The sequence below is a fragment of the Rhyacophila brunnea genome, unplaced genomic scaffold, assembly GCF_057557595.1.
Source record: "Rhyacophila brunnea isolate RB1 unplaced genomic scaffold, BYU_Rbru_1.0 scaffold_21, whole genome shotgun sequence".
Lineage (NCBI taxonomy): Eukaryota > Metazoa > Arthropoda > Insecta > Trichoptera > Rhyacophilidae > Rhyacophila > Rhyacophila brunnea.
The window spans coordinates 21,935,041-21,954,783 of NW_028232871.1; the positions used below are offsets into that span (position 1 = coordinate 21,935,041).

Here is a 19,743-nt window from a genome sequence, read left to right on the forward strand (position 1 = left end):
AAATGAGAGAATTAGGTACCTATATTGTACTCTTATTTCATTTTGTACCTAGGTTCTTACAGTACCGGAATGTATGTATCGACCGAATGTCAATGTTTCCTAAAAACTCTAACAATAATATCATGGCCCCCACAAGGGAGGGCTGTCAGGGCTCTAGTCTGGGGGCCCGGGCTCAGGAGGGGCCCGACGAGGTGAAACGACCAAATAAGTGAGATAAACACACATCAAAAATTTGCTTTAATAGTAAAAAAAAGTCGCCGTAATATTATTTAAAATTATCTGGTTGTACGATACAATTTTTAATTGTGTATCAATACTCGACATCTCCATAATTCAAATGGATGTATTAAAATATACAATAAAACACTAAACATAGACATTAATTTTACCGCGTACATCATTTGGAAAACGCTACTGTAGAGCGTCACACTGATCCTAGCCTGGGGTCCGCTTCACGATGTGGGGCCCATGAATAATATACCTACCTACACGCGTCATCTTTCTGATGTAGGAATCAGTGATCATCAAATCCTTTATATCATTCAAATTACATGCTATTAATTGATGAATTGAATTGAGACAACAATTCTAGAGGTGTTCCAGTTCTGAAGATTTATAAGAAACTTAAAACATGAGCCAAATTTCAATTGAAAAACTATATACTTTCTTCACCCCTGTTCAGGACTAATTTCTCTCTTGGTCATTCCCTCATGGCTGAGGATCGTAACCAACCTGAAATGCAGCGATCTTCTGCATCTCTTGATCATCTAAATCCAGAAAATAATAAGATATAGCCATAATTATTGATTATTAAAATCTATGCCTGTTATATTTCAGGAAAGATGCCTATCTGGAGAGACGTTGTGGAGGCCAGCGATCACCCGGATTGGACTAGCGCTTTTCCTGTTCTTGTTGAACTCCCGGTGTATAATTCCAACTATTCGCGTATCAACTGTGTGATACCGTTCCCGGTGTCGACGATTTATGAAGTGCAAAATCCAAAACTGTATGCAAAATTCTTACTGAAGAAAGCGCAGTATCGTAATCCAGAGATTCTTGAACTGTACCATGATACAGAGATTTATAATATACCATCGATAATGACGTCTAATCTAGATTGGCGTCGTGTTTCACGAGCCAAATATGGCAAAGGTGACTTGATTATATTATATCAATGAATTATTGCACAGATGTTGTATGTTCAGTGTTTATGAAAATTAAGTTGTTATATATTATATGTTACGCCGAATGTGCGAAATTGACTATTACATGAAATGGGCAAAATTTTGGCTAATTCATGTAATAGTCAAGCCCGTTGGCTTATTCATGAATTAGGTAAATTATCTGCCGAGTGCGTGAATTCGCCAGGGTATGAAATTCTTAAACTGTCAACATGACAGTAGAAAAAGTAAATTTAATACGGATGGTTTTATTAGTTATAATTGGACATAATATAATATTATTAGGTTAGGTTTGGTTTTTTAATTCTGAATTCATCTGAATATCCATTTTGAGGTTAGCTAACAAGTATCAAAAAACTATCACAAACATACAATCGACCATTGCACGATTGATACCCAAGCACGAATGAAATCAGGAAAATACCTTTCAATAAAATTCTTCTGTTATCATATTATAGTTCTAGATTTTTTTTGCGCATTGTAAATGGATATGAACGTCATTGTAGTTATTGATTGGTATATTTTTATATTATAATCAATGACATTTGGTTAGTTTGATTAGTTGCAAAAAACACCACCGGAGCGCGATCATCTATTTTGACCATAGATAATATACGTACATTTTGACCAATGCGTGAGCATTTGACACATTTAGTTAAGTTGCAAAAAATACCACCGTAGCGCTACTATCTAATTTGTCCAATGCATGAACTAGGCAGATAAATTACTGCCGAATTCACGCACTCGCCTAATATTTTGTCTAATTCATGAATAAGGCAACGGGCTTGCATTTTTCATGATTTAGGCAAAATTTTGCCGATTTCATGTAATAGTCAATTTCGCACATTCGGCGTAACATAATATATACAACACCCATCTGCATCATACATTTATGGTGCAAAAATATTGTTATATCCCTATATTTATATATAATATTGTTTATCCGATATATGCCGCTAAGCAGGTTTAGCACTTCAGAGCAAAATATTATTCGGATATTAGAAGATATTGTCTGCTTTAAATACCTATCATCTTATCATCACCATTAATCATTTCAACATCTACAGTGAGTTCTCGAATTACGACGGGGTTCCATTACGCCTCCTGAGTCATTAGTCGAATTTCATTATAACAGGCAAGTGCTTGCTGAATGAGGCGGTTGTACCTTCGAAGATCTATCGGTGTCCGAGTCTAATTTTTTTAATTGCAATTGATGCTACATCTTATGTGCAGACAGGGTGACAAAAACTTTTGAAAATGGATTTTTTTTTACGATTTTTTTTGTTGGTCGAAGTTGAGCTCACGGTATTCAATAAATTTGTAATTTCATCAAAGTCTGAATGATTCTGTGATTATTTTACTACTAGTACAACTATTTCACTTGTTTATGTACATTAACTATATTTATATTCAGTAGGTATCACTTTTTTTATATTGAAACACTTTTTTCGGTTAACTTTTTGTTTATGAACTGAGATGGAGGACTTAAATTTTCTGTTATATGATGTACCTACATATTAGGAAATATAATATGACATCAGGGTCACCACTTTGGGGTGATTGTGTAGTGAATGAGAGACCGGTTCAGGGTTGCCAGACGTCACTATTTGAGTGGGACTGCAACAGACAAATCCCGATTCCCGCATTGTCTCTGAAAATCCCGACTTAACAAAAGTTGTGTATGTACAAAGTCTTGTCATTAAGGCTATACCTCAGTTGAGGCATGGTCTAAAAAGATCGTGGCTAGGCGATGCGCGGATCGCGGGTGCAAATGACGCATGCCGAACGAAATATAATTTGTCATATGAATCCAACATGCGTCCATTTAATGTTCTGTTTATTGTTCTATTAGTGACAATAATAATATATTCATTGACATGTTTTCTTTTTCAAGTAAATGGGTAACGTTTTTAGTCATCTTTACACGATTTAAGAATTAATACCCCCGTCGCCATCACGAAACAAATTGATGTATTCACACCTCCACGTTCGCTCTCCGAATGCCAGCGATTCCAAAATTTTATCGCGCCTATAGTTGAAAATTATTTGCCGTTTCACTGATGAATCTTAAAACCAAACATGAAAATCGAATTTTTGTCAATTGAAGAATTAACAAAATCATTTAATATAACTTGCGATATTGACCTTCTATCAGTGTTTATCAACCTTTTTGAATTGGCGGCATAGTTCAAAACCAATTATGATTTTGTGACGCCCCAAACAGATTTAGGTGCACTAGTTTCAGCCTTATAAGCATACCTATTATAAATATCCTCAATATAATCTTGGACTGGACATGATTCAAGGCCACTTCACAATAAATATACCTGTATATTAAAACATTTATGCTTTTTATTTAATTTACTACATATTATGCTATCCGAAATATTGCATTTTTTTGCATTTTAAGTTTCCATTCAACAAGTTTATTGCATTCTCTTTACAGGTGTGAGCTTTGCAACAACTGCGAGATATGCCAATAAGTACAGCAATGGATTCAACACGAGTAAGGCGATGATCGTGGCCGACGTGCTGGTAGAAAAGACGATGCGTCACTCGAGCGACTTTCCTCATGCCGATTATGACACTACGAAGAGCTATGATAGCAATGTTCTCGTCAAATACAGCGATAACGAATTCTACCCCAAATATGTGGTTCATTATACAGGACCGACTAAAACCAGGAAGATGCGCCATGGACTTTTCGGATTTCATTAAAGGCTAGATACCTTGATTTATAATTTCTTTTTCATTATTCTTCCATGTCCACTCAGTCGGAGTATATGGAAACCACACGGCGCCTCGAAGAATCTCCATTGCTCTTCAGTTATTTTACATCTTCCCAAGTCATCATAGAATCCTGTCAATCTGCCATATACACCATACACTCTTTGGATGGTAGTTAACAGCCTTACAGGACGTCAGAATCTGGTTAGATTGAAAAAAAGGGCAAGTCGTGTTAACACTCTTGCGGCATCTGTAACCAAGCCAGGTTCAAGATCAGTTCTTCACCCTGTGACAAAAAGCTTCAGTCTTATATCATTATTCATATAAAGTCATACAACCAAAATAATATCTGGTATTTTTATATGATAAGAATTATACTTTTTAACATCTATTATGCCGCAACGGGAGTTTTTTTTTAAGTATACCTCCAAAGACATTTTTTTCTCTAATATTATTACACATGAGTTTCTACTATTACGATGAAAAATCATCACAATAACAACCCATTTTTACCAAATTTGGACTTACCGTAGTTTACCTCTCACGTTTGTAATTACAGATTTGTAATCGCTATCCTCAGAATATCACTAAGGTTCAAGCGGTTTTTGTGTTGAGGTTTTTTTAGATACATTGAGGAAAATGTTTACTCACAAATGTGCTTCCTAAAAGACTAACAATGCAAACTTCAGTGGGTCTATTCTATACACATGGCGGCTATCAACAGTAGTTTATCATATTTATTTATTGAGTATTATAATTGTTACAATAAGTTAGCCATCTAAACTATCAAGACTGTCCATCGTGCTCTAAAAGTTAACACAGCCAAGAGAGGGGGTGTTGAAAACGTAGCACTTTTTGACAGTTTAGACCAGTAGTTCTCATCTGCGGCCCTGGTGACCACATGTGGCCACCAACATCATTTTCAGTATTTAATTTAATTAACCGGGCTAACGTTAAATATGCGTTATTGGAAATGAGTCATGAGCAAATACTTAAAAACCATTTCAATAATACCACGGTTGAAATATTTTGGTCGAAGTTATGCATTGACCAAGAATCAAGTCAATTCAAAGAATTGGCAACAATTGCTTTATTAATATTGTCGATTTTTCCTACTACTGTATACTGTGAAAGATCATTCAGTGTAATGCACTTCATAAAAAACAGATATCGAAGCCAGTTGACAGATCGTCGCTATAGGATTGATTTCCCGAATATCCGTTTTTGTCGAAATCGACCTTTTAATGCAGAATGTTTTTTTGTATCTAATTGGACTAGAACTGTCCCTCTCTTTAAATTACTTTGTAATGGTAATGAATACATCATTCATATGCTGTAAAAATAACAATTTAAATATCTCCATGTATTTAAATATAGGATTATGAAATTTGAAACATTTGGTCTATTCGGGAAACCAGTCCTACAGCGACGAGATGTAAACTTAAAAGCAACCATGCGGCTCCCATTGGAAAAAAGAAGTATTGAGGAATTTCCATTTGCATTATTTTTTAATAAATATATATATGTCTTATTAAGTGGACTTGTCTATAAATAAATTGATCCATTTTTTTAGTAAATAAAATTTAGCTTTAATTTTTTCAATCACAACAAAAGTGAAATTTGGTGCGGCCACTAGACTTTTCCATAGAACTGTCAATGTCAATAATTGTGCGGCCACAGTTAAATTTCACATGAGAACCACTGGTTTAGACGGTTTATTTATTGTAACAATTACCAACCTCAATACGTAAATATGATAAACTACCATCAATAGCCGCTTTGTGTATAGAATAGACCCACAGGTTATATAACCTGAACAGTATTTTTTGAAACTCTTGACTTTATTTTATAGCCTATAGCAGGGATGGCGAACCTATGGCCTAGTGGCACGCGAGATGATTTTCCATGACACGCGAATGTTTCATTTTGAAGAGAAAATAAATTACTATTTTATATAAGTATTATTATTTCAAAAAGATGTATATAAAAAAAGTTTTACAAATAAATATGAGTAGGTACTTACATAGTATAATATAAAAAAATAGTGACGACATAGTCATACGTATTTTCATATTTCATATTGTGTTTACCAATCAATGTGCAAATGGAAACGTCAAAATTTATGCATAAATGACAAATCGCATTGTATAAAAAATAGCAGGCAAATTCTTTTCAAGAATAATCATGCTTGATGTAAATATACAATTACATAGGTCGGTCCTTAAGATCGGGCAATTAAAAATAAAAATATTCAATCACCAGACCTTATGAAATTAATTATCAAATATAATAACTGCTTGTTATTTTGCCTCAAACATAATCTATAAAAATGGAAAACCGTCCAGTGATGGAGAATATAATATCAGAGAAGAGTGGTTTAAATGCTTCCACGATCTCTTTCCAGGAATTTTGAAAACAAAGAACAAAATATTCAAAGAATAAAAGATATGCCTTCGGCTAGAAATACGATGAAAAATAGAATATCAAGAACCTAATTGTAATTTTTAAGCCATTTTAATAAAATTCTTAATATTATTTGGGAAATTTTGGCATGTGTACGTAAAAAGGTTTGCCATCCTAGCCTGTAGGTTATAATCCTTGATTATTATTTTTTTTGCGTAATTATTATTACATTTAGCCGGTTGTACGCAATAAATAGTTTGCTGGGCCTCCGGTCATGCACTGCTGGTGTACAGTTTCACATGCCTACATATTTTCTACCACACTTATTAACTCTTCTTTTATAACAATGTTTTGATAACTGTAAAGTTTTCTGTAAATAAAAATTCCATAAGTATATCAAAATCCATGTCCGATTCTCTGTTTCGTTTTCGTATAGATAAAAACTGTAAATTGAATTTTTATTACGTACAATATCAACTTCTCTAAATAATTTTTGACATTCGTTATAGTTTATTTGTGAATAATGTGTTGAGGCCGGATTACTAAACGGGTCGGGTAACTAAAAATTTGTGTTCCCGCTTTGTCATGTGTGTGAAAAATAAGATATATTGTAAATATACCCATGTATTTTAGTAGGAGAAAAAAAGAATATATTTCCTTGTTATAAAATTGTTCTTTTGCTTGTAATAATATGTGAATGCATAAATTATTTTAATTAATAAATGGTTTTTCTCATAAAATTATGGTATCATTTTTTTACCATCACTAATGCAGATTGAAAGTTATTCAGCGGATCTATTCTATACCTGTGACTGCAATCGAGGGTAGTTCTTCAGATTTTTGTATCAGGATTATAATTTTTACAATACGTTAGTTGTAATTTTTACAATAAGTGCCAGGTTTTAACAGCACCTCTTGACTGTGCTAAATTTTAGAGCGAGATAGACTGTTTAGATGGCTAATTTATTGTAACAATTATAATACGTCAATACAAAATATGATTTAACTACCCTCGATAACCGCCGATAGCAGTCTTGTGTATAGAATACACGCACAGGAATTATTTTAGCAATATAATTATCAACATGTATAATACGGCCTCTATCAGTCGGCAGACATTTACAACATTTTTGAAGGATGGATTTACCTATGATTTATCTATTTCATGCATTCAGGAGACAACCAAAAGGCTGTATAACCAATCATCTCGCGTTCGTTTGAAAAATCAACGCGAATATAACCAATGTCTTCCCCCTAATTAGCAACCTGCAAAACATTGAGAGCGTTAACAGCCCACGTGCGCCACGTAGGTCAAAATGGAGCTTTTATGGTATTTTCAGAGCATACGCCAGGACATTCCTTAAACATTGTAGATATTCTGTTTATATAATTTTGAAGCCTTATTATCCTTTATATTTATTTTAAACATTTGATGACTGCATAAAGTATTTTTATTACATAAAATAGTATTCTTTTAAACCTCTCGATCTAATGTTCTAAAATATAGTCATATTTCAGTACATCCATGTGCAGTGGTGTTAAGATTTTTTATATTAATTTATTTTTAAACGCATTTAATGCAAATTAATGTTAACATTATATAGTGAAATATTTACGATAAAAAAATATATTTTTAATCGCTGTGATCCCAAATTTGAGAATTAGGCATTTTATTATTCAAAAAATGGGCACGACTAACACATCTGAAGATAACACTAAAATATCTTTGACCATTCAAATGTGATAAAACATACTACGAATAATGATTGTTTTATAATAATTATTGACCTAATGGTGTTGTAAGTGGTTAAGCTACAACACACGGCCGTAGACATAAATTGACAGACAATAAATGAAGTAGGGAGTAAGATCATGTGAACGCGCGTGATTGAACATGTACCTACCTAACTGAAAAAAAGATTTTTTTTTTTTGATTCGGTAATTTTTGCCATTTACGCCCACGGCGCCGAGAGTCTTACGAGTTGGCTTATAATGTGGAGAGTCGCAGGTTCGAATCCTAGGTCTGGTAAATACACATATTGTTTTTCAATTTGTGTTTAGTCAGAATTTAGGCCTAATAGATTGAGCAAGTGTCGAACATCCATTTCTTGTAAAAACTAAAATCTGTTTATGTAAACCTCCACTCTATGGATACCCATATGATCCAATTAGGATCGGACATAATCAGAACATTGGAAACATCGCCCGGCCGAGCGGTAGTGTGTCGTTACTCATGATGTCAATCACTAGATCGGTCACTCCCATATACCGAAGTGGTTCACAGTAAAAATATTAAATATCTTTTTAAATTGGTGTAGCTTATGTCCTTTTTTTTGTATAATCCGGGATGAGGCATAATGGTAATAAAAAAAGCCATTAAATTAATATAATTATTGTTTTTATTGCAGAAATACAAATAAAAAACAAAAAATTAAATCCAGACATGATATCATCACTGTTCTAGCAGAAGACACTAATTAGAAAATATGACATTGAGTTAGTTATACCAAAATGTTCCTTATTTCAAACTTTACCGTCTGGAAATCTTCTTAATAAAAAAACAGTCTTTATTTTAAAGTCATCCTTTTTACGATTAGTTAATAAACTCATATGGATAGACCATTTCAAACATTTTAACAACTTCAAAGTCAAATTACTCAAAACTAGTATTCTCCAGTTAGTGTATTCTGCCAGAACAGAGACGATATACATGATAACAAAGCAAAATAATGCGATCAGATCACAGAAAATTTATAAACCAAATTATGACAAAGGTAATTAACTATGACTATATTTAGTTACAGACATTTGTAATAGTTGAATAATAGATTACACCATCATAAATCTACAGCTGGTCGGAAAACATTGCAACGTAAATTTTATATATTGTCAATACCTCGAGAAAAGTTTATTTATTTAAGAAAACAAAACATTGTGGACATTACAAATCTAAATTCAAAACGTCCACAACATAAGATTTACATTATAACAAATATAATTCGTCATAATTAAATAGGATGCCCGTAGCTTAATTGGTAAAGCACATAAGCACGAAACCAGTGGTTATAAGTTCAAGTCCCGTCGGGCGCATTAAAAAAAATCTAGCAAGTAAATGTTTTCAAATTATCAATATAAATAATGTTACATTCTCAAACTGTTGAATAAAAGAAATTGTTTATAAATTTACATGTTTATTTATTTGAGCATACAAAACATTGTGGACATAACAAATCTAAATTCAAGACGTACACAACATGAGATTTACATTACATAACAAATATTACCCTCACAAGAGAGAAGAGAATATAGAATATAATAATAATAATAACAGAAAAAAATTAAATCAAAACATATTTAACTACGATAATTTAATACTGAAAAATAAAATTTTGAAAACAAAAAACCTACAATTTTATACAGATAAATAAAGTTTCAAAAACAAAATGCGAAGTACATCATTGAAAATGTCTATGTCTTCGGAGAGCGCATTTACTAATCTAGCACCTCTCGTTAATGGTGCCTGATAGGTTTGACATAACGGTTCCGATCCAGAATAAATCATGGCTGCGACCACGTAGGTAATTGACAGGCGCATGTAAATTCAAATTTATTAGGACACCAGGATTGGAAACCATCCCTCGCGAAAGCTCGTTTCAAGACCAGAAGAGATTCAAGAGAGTGAAACTTCTGAAAGACTTCAGATGCACACCCAGGGTACTCAACATATTGACAACGTTGCTAAAAATAAGATTTGAGAATATTTACAAAATTAATAGATCCGCCTACTGCACTCAGTTTAGTTAAAAGAATATCATGATCAACTCGATCGAAAGCTTTCGACATATCCGTATAGATTGCAAAAACTTGGCAATGTTTGTCCAGAGTCTAGACTTTAGAAAAGGAGATATGTATTCAGTGTACTCTATGAGGTTGGCAACTGTTGATCGAGTAGATCGAAAACCATGTTGAGCGTCAGTCAGCTGACCATCCACATGTTTATATATATATTTATGTAAAATGGACTCGAATAGTTTGACCGGTGCAGTAGAACAGCCACAGGGCGAAAGTTAGTTATTTCAGAGACCATTTTTATGCACCAGTCTTATACGAGTTAAGCTCCAATCAGGGAAAGTAGATTTACTTAAACATAGATTGAAAATATGCAACAAAGGATCATTTGAAAGTTTTTTGCATCCTTTCAATAGCCATGGCGGAATGCCATCTGGACCTACTGAGGATTTCGGATATAGTCTCGTTATGGTTATCTACAAGTTATTATGTAAGTACAGAATACATTATTATGTAGAAATAAAAGGTAAATTACTCTTAACTTTGATTGTTTGTTTAGATGATTAAAATATTTACAGAAGCTGATTATCTTAAACTACAAAAATATATGCACAATATGAACGACAAAAAATGTGTTGAGTTAAATATGCAGTTTTGCATGAGTTAATGCTTAAAATCTGGGAGTCTGAAAGCATTCCAGCGGATTGGCGGATCAGCGTTATCTGTCCAATATATAAAAAAGAAAACAGACTGCGATGTGAAAATTTCAGAGGGATATCACTCCTGAGCACAAGTTATAAGGTATTCACAATGATCCTGAAGACAAAACTGGAAGGTTACGTGGAAAAAATAGTAAGTGAATACCAAGCTGGCTTCAGGGCAGGAAGGTCTACAACGGATCAGCTCTTCACAGTTCGCCAAATACTGGAAAAATGCTGGGAATTTGATGTGGACATTTATCAGCTCTTTGTTGATTTTAAGCAGGCGTATGACAGCATTGATCGGGAAAAACTATTCACTGCCCTTCTGGACTTTGAGATCCCACCGAAACTAGTCAGGCTTGTTAGAATCACACTGCAGAATACACACTCCCAGGTGAAGGTGAATGGCCAACTGATGGAGGGCTTTGAAGTATCTTGGGGTCTAAAGCAGGGAGACGGATTGGCTCCCATGTTGTTCAACTTAGCCCTCCAATATCGCATTTTTGAATCGGCATAAAAAAACAAACGCGAGTGTAGAAAAAAGCACAACAACTCGATGGTGTTAATCGGTTTCTATGAGATTTTGTATTTCGCGATTACTTTCAATACCTATTCCCGGCACAACCTAGGTGACGTAATTTATTTGGGAGTAACAATAAAGTCTCGCGTTCGAGCGCCAAGCGGTCGTATTTAATTTTGGAATGGCTGTAAACGCCGTGATTGCCCAGAGTCTGGCGTTTGCAGGCGATCGTTGCGCGAGAGTCGTCACGCACGAGCGCTTGTGGACAGGTGAATTAGGTCACATGTACCTGGAGAACACACGATTTGTTACTCGTGCGCATAAACGCGCCATGTGTTCATTAATGTTCAGACTTTTTTAACGCAACACAGAACACACACAATTGTAATAGTTATTACCTTATAGAAACAGTCACATATTTTAGTCACACTTAATTAATGTTTGTGGCTCAACTATAATTCAAAAATTGATTTTCTCATGGTAGTCATAAAAACAGGGCGCAGAGCATAAAGCGACATCACATGCTTCACACATAATATTCGTCATTTTTCTTTTTTTATCTTTAGGGGTTGAAGCACATACACGACATCTTCGATATGGTTTTGTTTTATTTTCTGTTGGAGGAATTTTACGAGGCAAATGTTTTAAGAGTTCTGTTTTAAGCATTCTTTTTGGGTTATTAGCAACACGAGTGTATTGTAATGTTGATGGTCTTGAGGCACTACCATATGTTTGGATTAATTGACGGATTACGTTTAATTGAAAGACAGCTAAATTAATTTTTTTACCTGTTACAACTTTGTAAAGAATACTACTATTTAATAAAAATAAATCTATGATGTGGAATCCAACCTTTTTGTACCACTTTAGACTCTTACGCATACATGTAAGGCTGCTCAACATCATGTCAGCTTTGTCTACCGTGCCCATATTTTTATTATAATCCACAACGCATTTTGGTTTTATAATGGGTTGCCCTGTGGCCCTATTAATTTTATCTGTCGGTACCATGGAGTCATCGTGCATAGTACTGATCATATGCACTTCCCGCTTATCATGCCATTTTAACGCGAGCAATGGGCCACAACTAAAAGATTTTATTTCACCTTTCTTTAGTTTATCAAATTTCGGCATCGACATTCGTGTTCCACGTACCGTGCCGCAAGCATTTGTCTTTTGTTTGTGTAGAAACTGAAATAATTCTGGGCTGCTGTACCAATTATCACAAAATAGTTTATGCCCTTTACCAAAATAATCCTTCATCAAAGTGGTGACAGCAGCCCCAGATATTCCTAAAAGTTCACTATCACTTATTTCGGTTTCTACGCCACAATAAATAATAAAGTCTAAAATATAACCGGTTTCCACATCACAAATCACAAATAATTTAATACCAAACCTATGCCTTTTTGACGGTATGAACTGTTTGAATATTAATCTCCCTTTAAAAACAATAATACTTTCGTCGATGCAGAGATTTTCGTTTGGTAGCATTGTTTCTTTAAATATTTTTCTACAGTGGTCAAGGAGTGAGCGCACTTTATAAAGGCGATCTCCCGTAGGAGTTTCGGTATCAGAGTAATGTAGCATTTGTAGAATCACCTCATATCGATCTCTTACCATAGTTTGGCCAAATATTTTAGAATTCATTAATGGATCGGCACTCCAATGTTCTTCTATTGTGAGATGGCGATTTCTCGTCATCAACATAGATACAGCATAAAAAACATACAGCTCTTCTGGGCATGTATCATACCAGGCATGGATCCTTGCATTCGGAGTGTGGGCCTGTGTCTTGAGCATGTGGTTGTGGTAATTATTTGTGTGGTTTACTATAGTATTCATTATTGTTTGGTTAAGAAAATGACAAAAAAAATCCATTTCTGTTGAATTTTCATTCAAATGCACACTAGGGTTAACGCCTGAGTTAAAACTGTCAAAATCGTATGTGATCGGCACGAAGGGACCCGCAGTCCACGATTGAAGTAAACTGTCTGGTGCTGCACTGCTAGACGGTTCAGCCACTCCTTCATCACTGTCTATATTGGAAAGCTCGTCAACATTGTCGGGATATTCTACCAGGGCAGCTTCTTCATTATCACTTTCCATTTCATAGTCGGAATCCATGCAGTCAACATCAGAGATAATAGACATTTTTATGAATGAAATGAAATACAAACACTAAATATATATTATAATTTAACAGTTTTGAGAAAATTTAAAGTTTTAATTAACTACACAATAATATAAACTTTGGATCTTTTCATTTGATGCAAAAATATAAATTATGTAGTTTTACGCAAATTTACAATAAATAATTTCAATAAACATATATTACATTTTAATCTTAGTTCTTTATTCGACTGAAATGGGAGGAATTTTAATCTTCACATTCCTTATAATGAAAAAAAAATAGTGGCCGTGAATTTTGAAAATCTATTTTACAGTACTTTACTAATATTTTGCAAAAAAGTGTGATTTTTTACTGATTATTATTTACCTATTCTCAATTTTTCGTATATATTTTCATACAGTACAACAGATTAATTAACATTGATAAAATAAGTCATGGTTTCTCTAATGTCGTGTATTTTATCGATTCACCGAAACAATATTTTACAATATTATATAAATGCAATATATTACGATTAAGTACCGGATTTTGACTGTTAATTGCTATTCCTTCGCCTTGGGAGTGCGTTAATCGATAGGGTGAACAGTGGACATACGCCAAATGCTGTCAAACGATTTATCTGAAACATTCACAATTACAAAATATTAATTATAATTTAAGAATTAACATCTTTTAGTTTACAAATTTGGATTAATGTATTTCACTAACAATTTTTATAAATTAATATTAACTATCTTGAACTATGCAAGAATCAGTGCCAAAACTAATATTTTTAATAGCAACACCATGTTCATTGTAAACCAGTCATAAGCAAGGGTCAACACGATCGATTCGTTACATGTAAGTAGGCCATTACAACAATACTGAAATGAATTAACTATAGAATTTAATTTACAAGCGTAGATAGATAATATGTAATCCTCATCCGCTTAAAAATGAGAACCCATGTACCTAAGTACTAATTGGCATCACTGACTAATCATAACCAATATAATATTATTATCGTTGATTTATAACTGGATTTGTGTAAAATACTGTTTTAAAAGTTTGAAATTAGAACAGATTCATACCATTAAAAATATGTATTTATAGACCTACAAACTTATCTGTAGAATGGCCAAAAATGGAACTACGAACTACCATAGGACGCCATTTTGAAAATGTCAGATTTTGTCCAGTTACGAGTCTTGATTGGGTAGTTTTCGACAATGGCTCCCCCATCCCATTCTTCAGATAAGTTTGTAGGTATGTACCTTGTGGTTGAACAAAGCATCGAACTTCACCGCCGATAGACGTAGGAATAATCGTGTGAATAAGATCCATGATTTCGGAATTTGTCAACCTGAAATCACATAATGAATGACATTTGAATTTATCTAACAAATTATACCTGCAAAATGTCATTATAACGACTGTATATTTAATGAATTTACTGGCACCAATGGTGTGTTATAATAACTGATACATCTATAGACGTCGTTTTTTTAAGTGTGATATGACAGAACGTCTATAGACATCCTGTGCTGTGGAACGTAATACGACACGACATGTATAGAAGCCGTATTTTGGATTAAAACATTATGTTCCCTATCTACTTGTGTCATGGTGCAAACATATTTCCATTAGATTGTGTCGTATCTTAAGACATACTCATTTCTATATATTATCTAAATCGAAAAATTAAAGTTTCAATATGTATCACTAACATGTATGAGCTGACATATTGTGTCCGCGAATGTGTGAACACGTAAAAATGCTGAAACGGGACGCATTGTTGTCATTGTATGGTGCTATTCGGATGTTGTGAAAATTGGTAAACGTCAGAATTGCGCTGCGCAGTATTGTTCGTTTTATTATGGTAGGTTTGCCACTATCATTCTACTGCGCCATGCAAGTTCCAACTATTGCATGATAATTAAAATTGCTGAGCTTCTTCAATCCATGCATGCAGTCTTGCAACTACATGTTTACATTCACATTTTCTTGTGGACGCCATTATATATTATACTGTCAGCAGTAAATCCATGCACGTATAAACTGGCTATTACTCCGAAGGTAGCAAAAGTTACTAAAAGTCGTTGAAGCGATGTGACATTACTAATAAACAAGCAGAAAGGTCGCCTGTTGCACGTGAGATACATCTCATTAATATGACAATAGCATGTATATTGTATTCATAATATGGTCTCATGTCATGATCTTTGACAATTTTCTATTCTATTCAATTCTACCTTGGATTTTCCTCCTACAGGAATCCCGCGTCTTCAAACACTTCTGGTTTGTGATGAAATCCGCCATCAGTAAATAATCGTACATTCTGTCCAATTCGAGAATCATGAAGTACTTGCCAATTCGGGTTGGAATTATACGTTCCTAGATTGACTTTTCATTTCCAGTGTTCCTTTTTCCGTTCCGTTGCCTATAAAAAGAGAGATAATCACATGATTAACAGTGTAGTAAATTATTTCGAACGATATTTTTCGTCAAAAAATAAAGCACAATTACATCGCAAAACTTTTGTCTGTAGACTTACGTTGGAAGAAGACTTCTAAACGTCAATATCAAGTCACATAACTATCCATATTTTCAATAAAATTTTAAAATATGTCACGAAATCAGAGCGGCTTGCCTGAGCATTTTATGCGGCTACTTACACGTCATAATAATAATATTATAAATAATATGCTTTACATCCAGTGTTGCCATATTTTGAAACTGTAATTATAGTACAGTGACTTCAAAATTATAGTATTTCGGCAAAAAATATAGTACGCGTTGAATGACCAATAATTTTCTGCATTTTCAAATTGTTTTTTTAGACAAAATTCGAATGTTAAGTCAGTGGTTTCCAATCTTTATGTTACTACGCCTCCCTTTTAAAAATCTAATCTAGACGCCCCCCCCTTATTTCATTAAATAATACAGACACCTTTTTAAATAGTCAACAATGTACCTACTTAAGAATACAAAAATGAAAAAAAAAATAAACAAGGTTAAACTACTTATATTACATTATTTATTGACGAATGTGCTTGTTTATTAGCACAATCAATTTCAATAGTAGTCAATCCAAACTTTTTTTTGCTATTAATAAAATTATGTGAAAAGTGCATTAGCAAACTAACCAAGAACTCAGTAAATAGATTTTTGTTTGCTTCAATATATCTGGCGTAGAAATCATTTAAAAGTGGAGACATCGCGAACTTTTTTTTTTGTCATTTTGATTTCCTAAGCTCCAATTTGTTATGAATGCCTTCACTTTGTCGTTCTAAATCAGTGAATGCTAAAGCCTCCCCAAACCAAAGCGAATATTCGCAGCGAATTCGCAACGCCCTCGCTGTCGCTGTCGCTACCGCTTGGATTTGATGCGAATTTCGCGTTTGGCCCCACACCAAAGCGTCAGTGACGCAGCCATAAACTAAATAATTTTTTTTACGCGCCAGATTTAAAATTGTTAATAATATTAATATTTTACGCCAAATATTCTATAATTTTTATGAATTAAATATGAAAAATATACGTACACTATAGCGCTTTCAGAATTGCTACAACTTTTACCCACTTTGCGTAAAATGTATTTTAATTATCTGAAACAAGGTTGCAGCATTGGATGCAGCCATAGACTAAATACATATACGAATGTCAAAGTGACAGTTGTTTGTTGACAAAATGTACACGTCCTCTGAATGCTTATTACACGCTGAAGATATAATGAGATGGCGTGCGACAAATTACATCGACATTTAATATAACCTTACTTTATGACCGGGCAAGATTGCCATGGCTCATAGGTAAGATAGATTTACTCAGTTTCATAACTGCACATATTATAAATAAGCATTTACCATGAAGGGTTAACAGGATTTGAAGGTAATATGCTATTGAAATAACATGTCTCCTTTATTTGAATTGTAGGTTTTGACTATTTTGCGTTTCTACGCAGAGGGAGCGTACCAAAAACGGGTAGGCCAAGTCTTCTGCGCAATGAGCCAGGCATCAGTAAGCAGATGCATAGGAAACGTGTCCGATGCTATAATAGCAGTGCTTAGTAATACTTACATACAGTCGCCATACAGCGCTGACAGTCTTTAGTGTTGTGTTGATACCCTCTGATCAATTTATACAATATCACAATGTACATGTCGTGTAACTAGAGTAACTGCGCATAGACACAACAAGTAAATTACCTACTCAATAAGAATTTAACGGGAATATTATTTTGTATCGGTAAAAATATTTTTTAATTTCAGACTTCAAGAAAGGGCAGGTTTCCCGAAAATCATTGGGCGCATTAACTGCACCCATGTGCGAATATACCCATCATACTTGGAGACTTTCAAAAATGAGCGCAGAAAATTTTCTGTAAATGTGAAATTCGTAATAAAATCTATGTTGTTTCTGATACATTCATATTCATTACGTATAATATCATAACATGACATTTATTTTTATGCAGGTATCTGACATGGACATTCTGGCAGTGAGTGCCAGATTTCCTTTGAGTGTTTATGACCAATTCATATTTAGTGGATCGTTGGTAAAAACTGAAATGAAACATCTACAGAACGACAAGAATTGGGAATTTTGTTCTATTAGGGAAGTATGTTAAACTTTACTTTACTATGGCAGTACCAGTAACAAATATTTTTGTTTGGTTTATATTCATCCGTATTTTGTATAGGTACTTCAAAGGAATCAAAATTTTGCATAGGTATGAATATGATATTTAATGAAACAGTTTTTTTAATTATTTAAATCCTGATTTCTAATATTTTTACAACTTTCAGTCGAAAACATATTCAAATTAACAGACTGTGTATATTGAAATCATTCTAGTGCCACCATAGGCCAGCCAGACTCACTACACGGCTGCCCGCTGTTTGACCAGGGATGTGATTGAGTGTTTTTGGATAATGGACCACACCAGATCGCATAGCTACAGCAACAAGTGCAAGACCAACCGTGGCTATACATACAGTATACATGTATATATTAAATATAATTTATGTATATTTATTTATGGCTTATACACCAAAACAAAATATGTCACTTAACTGTACTTGAATATTTTTGCAGGATCATTCAATAAAAAATACTTGGTTTAGGTTAAGAAAGTTTTAATAATCATTTTTGCACAGAATACAAGAAAAATATTTATATAATTATTAGAATTACAATGAGCTTTAAAAGTAACACGATATTGTAATAAAATGGACAAACATGAAAAAAAATAACAATAAATTGTATATAGATAGGTAGACAGGGTTCAGATGATTCTGGCAGTGTAGGCGACTCATTTAGGTGTCAGTATTGTTACTTTCAAATGACAATAACACCGTTCCAATGTGATTCGGTCGTGCCAGAAGAATCTGTCCTTCCTCTATTTAGTAACCGGGCGTTTTACAACTTTAAATGAAAATTAAGTGGGTATATAGATAGTTTATTTTTTCTAGTATAATATTATTTAATTAGGTGACTTTTTATTTCTTTATTACTTGAAATGGTGTTTACATGGTAGATGGGTTATAATGGTTTTGAAATATAGTTATTTTGTTAATTCTACTTTAACTGAGTCATTTACCTTGACAGCTGTTTCGGCACATAAACTCATTTTCGGAACATTCAACAATAATTTGTGATTATAAAAGAGCTACAGGTCACGTAGCAAATTAAATACGCTTAGTTAAATAATAAATACGTACCAAATATTTTACAAAATACACCACATACATCCATCGAATATGGTATCTAAAATACAGATTCAAGTATCAAATAATTCTTGGATAAATAGATGTTTATGTAAGTATATGTTTTTTTAAATACTTACATGATACTGTGTTGTATAGCATTTAAATTTATATTTTTGATTTTGATTTACATACTTAAATGTACCTACATAAATTTGTAATGTACAGTAGGTACTTAATTACATTTTTAACATTAAGAAATTACCATTATTCGATTCTATCCACCCGCCATGTCTATAATCACCCCAACGCTGGATAGAAAGAGACATCACACAAAATTGGCTGTTTGATAATAAATGGTAGTTGAAAAATATTTTAGAGTATGATTATGTCCATAGAAACAGGTTTTAAGTCATTCATGTTTGTCCGAATAATGTGTAGCAGAAAAATAGAAATTTTAAAAAGGGTCTATTCAGTATTCACCCCATTCTACGGCAAACATTTTTCTTAATAAAAATAGGTACATCAATAGAGGAATCATAAAATGGACCTTGGCCCTCGCCTTATTCATCCTTGTATATTATATTATCACACTTAATGT

At 33.5% G+C, this 19,743-nt stretch overlaps 3 protein-coding genes and 1 long non-coding RNA gene across 7 annotated transcripts; 3 read left to right on the forward strand and 1 right to left on the reverse strand.

Moving 5' to 3' along the window:
- Nucleotides 1-842: 842 nt before the first annotated feature.
- LOC147070838 (zinc finger CCCH-type antiviral protein 1-like) lies at nucleotides 843-3,899 on the forward strand. The gene is made up of 2 exons (XM_085949255.1): nucleotides 843-1,152; nucleotides 3,628-3,899. The coding sequence occupies exons 1-2, from the start codon at nucleotides 843-845 to the stop codon at nucleotides 3,897-3,899; spliced, it is 582 nt and encodes a 193-aa protein (XP_085805381.1).
- Nucleotides 3,900-10,910: 7,011 nt separating this feature from the next.
- Nucleotides 10,911-11,318, forward strand: LOC147070839 (uncharacterized). The gene has a single exon (XM_085949256.1). The coding sequence runs from the start codon at nucleotides 10,911-10,913 to the stop codon at nucleotides 11,316-11,318; it is 408 nt and encodes a 135-aa protein (XP_085805382.1).
- A 567-nt stretch (nucleotides 11,319-11,885) lies between these two features.
- On the reverse strand, nucleotides 11,886-16,122 carry LOC147070840 (uncharacterized). The gene is made up of 4 exons (XR_015070895.1): nucleotides 15,989-16,122; nucleotides 15,687-15,874; nucleotides 14,709-14,797; nucleotides 11,886-14,074 (listed from the first exon to the last, which is right to left on the reverse strand). It is a non-coding gene; the product is annotated as an uncharacterized LOC147070840 (long non-coding RNA).
- Nucleotides 16,123-17,102: 980 nt separating this feature from the next.
- LOC147070841 (uncharacterized) lies at nucleotides 17,103-18,569 on the forward strand. Of its 4 annotated transcripts, XM_085948888.1 has the most exons (4): nucleotides 17,103-17,246; nucleotides 17,706-17,817; nucleotides 17,912-18,055; nucleotides 18,292-18,569. In XM_085948888.1, the coding sequence occupies exons 1-4, from the start codon at nucleotides 17,236-17,238 to the stop codon at nucleotides 18,337-18,339; spliced, it is 315 nt and encodes a 104-aa protein (XP_085805014.1). In that variant the 5' UTR covers nucleotides 17,103-17,235; the 3' UTR covers nucleotides 18,340-18,569. The 4 variants fall into 4 exon arrangements, 1 of the variants encoding a protein (XP_085805014.1); XR_015070877.1 differs by having other exon boundaries at nucleotides 17,103-17,325; nucleotides 17,706-18,569; XR_015070878.1 differs by lacking the exon at nucleotides 17,706-17,817 and having other exon boundaries at nucleotides 17,103-17,325; nucleotides 17,912-18,569.
- The last annotated feature ends 1,174 nt before the right edge of the window (nucleotides 18,570-19,743 follow it).